This window comes from Ptychodera flava, assembly GCF_041260155.1.
Source record: "Ptychodera flava strain L36383 chromosome 23 unlocalized genomic scaffold, AS_Pfla_20210202 Scaffold_23__1_contigs__length_28996876_pilon, whole genome shotgun sequence".
In the NCBI taxonomy this organism is placed as follows: domain Eukaryota; kingdom Metazoa; phylum Hemichordata; class Enteropneusta; family Ptychoderidae; genus Ptychodera; species Ptychodera flava.
Window position 1 is genome coordinate 22,480,368 of NW_027248277.1, and position 7,155 is coordinate 22,487,522.

The 7,155-nt window shown below is 36.1% G+C and overlaps 1 protein-coding gene across 1 annotated transcript; it reads left to right on the forward strand.

Annotated features, from left to right (window-relative positions):
* Window positions 1-2,453: 2,453 nt before the first annotated feature.
* LOC139123856 (uncharacterized protein KIAA1958-like) lies at window positions 2,454-2,819 on the forward strand. Its single transcript, XM_070690008.1, has one exon. The coding sequence runs from the start codon at window positions 2,454-2,456 to the stop codon at window positions 2,817-2,819; it is 366 nt and encodes a 121-aa protein (XP_070546109.1).
* The last annotated feature ends 4,336 nt before the right edge of the window (window positions 2,820-7,155 follow it).

Sequence of the window (7,155 nt, forward strand, 5' to 3'; positions counted from 1 at the left end):
TATGCTTGCACATGGAACTATGTTGACGGGAAAAGGTGAACTACCCACTTTTCAACTTCAAGTAATCTAGTTTCTTTTATAATTTAGGCTCCAAACTAAGTTTTAGAAATATGGCGAAATAAAATATCGTTCTTCGTTCATTTTCATTCGTTTCCTATTGTTTCGGATGCTTCACTTCAGGAACGCGAATTGATCATATGTACAAATGAGATCGGAACAGCATGGAACGTTCTTTCCACGTGTACAGCATTTTCATGCACATGCTAACAACGTAACGTGTCCTAGGTTTTTACTCCAAGAGCTGCGCGTATCCTATGACATCTCCGATAAAAAGCACGAATGAATTGCTAGCCAGAAACCTATTGTATACAGTATGGCCACTCTTACATATAAGAACGGAGAAAGGGTAGAGGCAGCTGACGAGGCCGGCAGGTGGACGGTCGCAAGAGTAATTGACACAGAACCAGAAGACAATGGAAAAATTGCACTGGAAAATGCATGTTTTCATGGGATAAAGTTTTAAAAAAACGTCAGAAAAATTAAATTTGATATCACTCGGGCCTGTCATCAACTGCATTCAGGTTTCAAGGATAATAGCAAAATTTCACCAGACTACTGTGTAGAATCATATTTCGCTCATGACGAACAAACATTTTGAAATACATGTTAAAATAGGCTTTTCACAAATCAGAAAACGATTCGCCAGAATCCTGACCAGTCTGGCTGTACAAAGGTTTTTACTGATTTAAATAAAATTAACTGAAAATCAAATAGTTTATTCAATTTCACGAATTAGGAACACAATTTTCAGTGATTTAATTCACGGTATTAATTTCACAATAAAACAAATTCGCGAGCTGATTATTGATTTTTGGTGATGTTGAATATAATTGAAAAAGAGAGCTAAATTCCAGTGTTCATGTTTCATAAAGTCCCAAACTGACGACACCGAACGCCAACCTGTACGACACCGTATGTGTACAACGCACCTGCAGTCGATTGTGACACAGTAAGCTTACACACAATGCAATATTGGTCGACCTGAAATATGACACTGTGATCGACGTAGCGTTTCAAAAGTACGAAAAATGAGACCAAGTAATCGTTTGTTTATTTACATTTGATCTAAAACCTCCTACAACCAACAGACAAAGTCAAAGTTAATGGAGCGTTCCCGTAATGGTATGGATAATAAAGTAATGCAAAAGAATCGAAAGTGTTAAACATCAATATTGCTGCCATTTGCCATTAAGCACTTTTGTCCACTTCGTCATTGATACAAGATATCGTTAGCATTACGCAGTGAAAATATAAAACACAGAATACAGCCCTGTATATGAACGACGACACTCACGCAAAGAATGCGGGTCGTGAACTTGCATAGCAGACCGTTAACATTTAGAAGAGCGCCCTCAGTGTCAATAACTAGATACAAAGATTGTCAGTTTTTAAAGTGATAAGTGTTCTGCTTGCGATTCACAGTTAGGCAGTACAGTCGCTATCGCAACGATATTTACTGCATAATACGTCCCTTATTAAAACACAATTACTTGTTATCATGGTCAATACAAAATGTTAGGTACAAATATTGCCATTTATGTCCATAAACAGAAAATTTATAGCCAAAACGGTCTTACATAGATTGTGTAAAGTGGGCACATCATAGCCAAGTAAACTGGGTGCTTTAATTTATTGCTTACACAATGTGCAGTTGTCCTACTTATGTGTAAAGGAAGAAACAAGTAAGTCTTTTTATTATTTTTCATTACTAATCATGAATCGATAATATTATTACATATGTATTGCCGTATTCAAAGTTGCGCGTGAAAAAATAAAACCTGTATTTTAACAAGCTGATATGCAAATTAGAAAAAATTAAAGTAATTCCTTTGTCTGTCTTTGCAAAAACGTAATTTCTAACATTTTATTCCAACATTGTACACATATAACGGTAAAGGGATACGTGTGGCATCAAATTCATTGCAATGTTTGGTCACAAAGTGATGAAAATCATAATTTTCCAAATTTATTATGCGATATGTAAATGAATCATCAATATGCAAATTTAATCAACATCATCTTTTGGGGAACTACTTTGTATTTGTAAATATTGTCGTCTGCAAACTTCGTAATGGAACAACTGGAGGATAAATATTACGACTGGGCGAATTGTATGTACGTGAGAACACTTAGAAAGTGAATTTTATTACCCAGACGATAAGGAAAGTGTGAACAGAAAGACAATGCGGGCCTTCGAAGTCGAAAACAGCAACATTTCAGCGACAGAGCCAGAAGTCGAACGCCCTTCAACTTCGACTTCGGCAAGCGAGAAACCGAGGTTCGTAAGTTTCTCGGCGGACGAAGTAGCTGCTTTTGTGGGCGACCACAAAAACAAGAACACCGTTTTGAAAACGAAGCGAGAGGTCGCCGTTTTTGAAGAATGGAAAACCGCAATGACGACAGAGAGACGTACGTTAACGGAAACACCACCGTCCGATCTTGATCCCATCCTCGAGAATTTTTTTCTCTGCATCAGGAAGAAGAAAGAAGACGACTACGAGCCGGACTCAGTATCAAGCTACCAAAAATCAATCGAAAGGTGGTTGCGTGATAATGACTACGGTGCTAGCATTATCCGTGACGAAGCGTTCGCATCAAGTCGTCGTTCTTTGGCAGCGAAACGAAAACAGCTCAAGGCAGCAGGAAAGGGGAGCTTGCCGAACAAGTCCGAGGCGATTACATCTGAACACGAAAACACTTTGCTGAAAGCCGGTCAGCTCGGAGTCCACTCCGCATCGTCGTTGCTTAACACCCTCTGACTTAAATTTAAAAATTGTTTGATTTCAACACTTTTAATGCAAAATTAACATTTCACTTGTGCAAGCGTATAGCTCGTTATTTTACAACTTATTAACCTTATCATGTTAAGCATATACTACATATATGCAATTATGGAAAATAAGAAACACGTAACCACAGTAAACGTCTATGTCAAGGATAACCCGATGTTGTTTTATGTCTACACTCGAAAGCTCGTACGGTAGGTATTAAGGACTGCTGATGATATCTCTATGATCTTCAGTCTTTCGAGAGACTCACTCACGGCTAAGAGGTACGTCGAGGTCTCGGACAGAGTAGAGACTCACAAAGTAGCTGAAGATCAATTAATGGTGATTTATTGCTGAAGTGTAAAGTTACACATCACAGGTGCCATGCTAAGGATTATCTATGTTTCTCCCTTTTTAAAAGAAATCATTACATTGCGTGTATATTTAATTGAATACTCTCCAGTCACTAACAAAAGTAATAATTCTGGATTATAAAAGTAATTCAATTATTCAATCATTGGAAAGCATATTATTTAAATTTCTCCCATTTGGCATCAAATATATGAAACTTACATGATTAGTATCCACTATACAATTATTAAATAACTATGCTATATATTTTCTTGTATACTTTTCCCGATGTCTTGAAATTGGGATTATGTGTCAGTGATGCAAATTCACGGTTTATAACTTTGGAAATAAGGTGTCAATGACGCGAACAAAATCAATATCCCTGACCACAACGTTTTTTTCAAGATGAAGGAAATGCTTATCGTTCACTGACCCTTATACGTTCTTGGGGATTACAAAATGATATCCAAGGCATGGGATAAATTTAGTCTTTAACACTAAGTAGATAAAGAATGCACGTTTGACAAATGACACCCAATGTCACCAAAGATATAGTGTGTAGATGTAACTATTGTTTACTACATCTTAGATCGATATCATTTCCTGTGTCAGATAGGCATGTGCCAAAACAAGTGCCCCTTCTTATCAAACCTTCTGGTATCAATTTGATGCGTTTTCAATTGCATATGTATTGTGCTTAATTTCGGACATTTTTTTTCGAAAATGCGTTTAAGATCAGGAATGGTTGTATATCTCATTATTATCATATACCCATGCCAATATAGCTTCTTCCTATGGTATTTACCGTATAATATCAGTCGAGATTTGCACGACGAACGTCGTCGGTTTTAAAGTGTTCCCGTATTCGATGCAATTTGATGGTGAACAAGGTAAAGAAACAAAATGGCTGCCGCTCTCCTCCTGCGAAACGCAGGATATTTAGAGTTCCTAACTATGGAAATAACATGTTCAATCTTGAAATTTTCCCATGGTTTTTCTGTTAAAGTTCTTATATTGTTTTAGACAAGCTCCAGTTAACACTCTGTCGTTCAAACGGCACGGTTTACTTCCGAGCAGGTAGTGAGCTTATGGCATTACCGCACACGACTCCTGTTGACATGGAAACTCTGAGAGAAAACTAACAAAATGGCGGCCCCTCTCCGTTCAGTACGACGATCGAGCGCGATCATAATCAGGAGTGATTTAAAAGAAAGAAGATAGTTTTTGATCGTTACAAAAATAATCTAATAGCACGTCGCGCCTTAAATGTTTCCTCCTGTGAGACGATTTTTGAATCTCGGTGTCTTTCTTCTTGAGGTTCATTGAGTTATGGAGGACTTGCATCGCCGATGTCAAGCATGATGATGACTTTTCCATATAGTTCATAAAAGAAACCTGTTTTAACAAATAATTCGATATTTATGCGCAAGGCGCAATAAAGTAAAGCCTCAAAATGTAATAATATATTTCATACCTTTAGTAAAATTCTGGGCATGGGTTTATGATAATCAGTTATTACCCAATATCAACTTTTCCTTGCACCGTATCAGTGTGAGTCATTTGCGCTGCGTCGGACTCTCGACTCCATTTCCTGTCTTTCGCAGCACAAATGACATTCATGCAGATACGACACAGAAACAGGCGGTATAATAACCTCTATTAATTATAACTCTTACTGACAAATTATATAATTAAGCTCACAACAATAGAAAAGAAACTTTGTGTGAGTAAAATGTGTAGAAAACTTCACTTTATTGAATAATTGATGTATTCATTTATGTTTATTACGGACTGCTATACTTCGGTGCTTTATAAGGCCAAGGCGATGGATGTTGCAACATTACTCAGTGTATACTTATATTGGTTGTTGTTAGACGTAAGTCCACATAGGACACTTAAAATAATATAACTACCTGTACCTAATAAATACAACTAAATTCTTCGATTTTTCTTGCCTTTACAAATATTCATTTTCACTCGGTCATTTGATTCCGCCAGTAGTTCCTACAGATTAGTTTTGGCAACTGAAGTTTCAACTGGAGTTTCAACAAATTGAATTGGAGAACCTCCGTTTGGTCTCGGAGTTTTACAAACACACGGACAGTAAACTTTCTTAGCAGCTTTTCTATACTTTGAGTTGCACAGTAAATAAATAAAGGGGTTAATTGAACTTTGAATCACATACAAACACATTGCAGACTGATTACGTAAAGTGAATTAAATAGGAAGTCTAAACCCAGTTGAAACCAATTAATAATATTGAAGTTTTAAAAACCACAATAAACGTAAATGGGAAAACACCAATAAAATACACAATAGTCGTCACAAGGATATTCCTAAAAACGCACCTTAAATCTTTCAACATTGAATTTGATATGGGCAAAGTTGAACATTTACTTCTTCTGGTCATCTCTCTAGCAATTGAAATGTATAGTATCAGCACAGTACACAAACCGATGAACATACCGCCAAATATTAGAAAGTTACTCGTCACGATGCCTGTCGGGTCATCGATCAAAAAATTAAATTCAAGTGGCAAGCATCGAGGCATGTAACCTATTGAGAATAAAATGCTTAGCAGCCATGTTATCGATATGAAGGCAACGATTTTTCTCATCTTCAAATAAACATATTGTTTTAGAGGATGACAAATTGCAATATATCGTTCGATGGCAAGCAGAACAATTGTAAAGTTTGACTCCGTTAATGTTATTGTAGATATATATGATGAACATAAATAAAGCTGTAAATATTCCCGATATATTATTACGTGTATGTACGAAATTGCGAGAAAACTTTGACATAATATATCTGAGATAGCTAAATTGATTAATATAATATTGCTTTTAGTCTGCATTTCCTTGCTTTTCCATATGACAATAAGAAAAGACAAGTTATTAACGAACCCACTTATCGATATTGAGATAATTGCCATATAAATGTATTCAAAACCGTAAGAAGTTATATCGTACATTGACGCATTTAAAATACTCTGATTATGCCAGTGGTAGTTTGTGAGATTATGATCCTCGACAAGAGGGGCTTTACTTGAGAGAAAGAGGGTAGAATTGTTCATTCTTGGCACTTTTAGTGACAGAGAATGGGAACAACAAACTATTTTGCTGGCTACTTATGCAATGACGAATAATGTCCATCAGAAATAGGTGTCCTTTTCAAAGACATTTATTTTTGGACCCGATCTTGTTTTTTTGAACACGTAAAACTTTTACATTCTTCATCCGCCGGGCTGTCTCGTCGTCCTTGTAAACTTGGCAAATGATGCGTCAACCTACCAATACCTATGATAGAATAAATACGCATTTTTTGAATTTTATGGTATTTCAAGTTGTTTTATTAAAGGCTACAATAAAAGCTTATTGCCGCCGATTTTTTTAACAATTAACACAATTTGGTAGTAACAATTTTTTCCTTAAATCCATTGCTTTACACGGGAAAAATAAATTGGCCAAGATACTTTAAGGAACCAACCTTTTTCAGTTTGTACTCTGATAACACCTGTGACACAATAATCCACCAACTACATCCATAGACTCAGTAGATATCTCAAATTTTCCCCTGCAAGCCTGAAAAGGAACATATAAATCAATAGATGTTGGTAAGTCCTTCTACTACAGTGATTTTAAAAGGTTTCAGAAAAAAAATAAAGCCGATACATTATCGATAATTTTATGGAAAGATACGCTGAAGTTTTCAAGCAATGTTCGTCGGAACTCGTAGATTTATTAATGTCAGTAAGTTTGAAGATATACCTACGAGCTCCATTTGCGTAATCAAACAGAACCAAATCTAATCACCTCTGAAGACAAATATGTTCGAATAATTTCAAGCTCAAGTTCTTTGGGTGTTTATGTCTATTGTCAGATTTATTCATTGAGTCGTAAACATGTTAACTATGCGTGTCGAGTTGTTGTTGTATTGATGGCATCTGTGACGTAAAACCATTTATTTAGGAGCT

Bases quoted from the DNA above. Each gene is read 5' to 3' on its own strand.
- LOC139123856 (XM_070690008.1), top strand. From the start codon at position 2,454: ATGACGACAGAGAGACGTACGTTAACGGAAACACCACCGTCCGATCTT.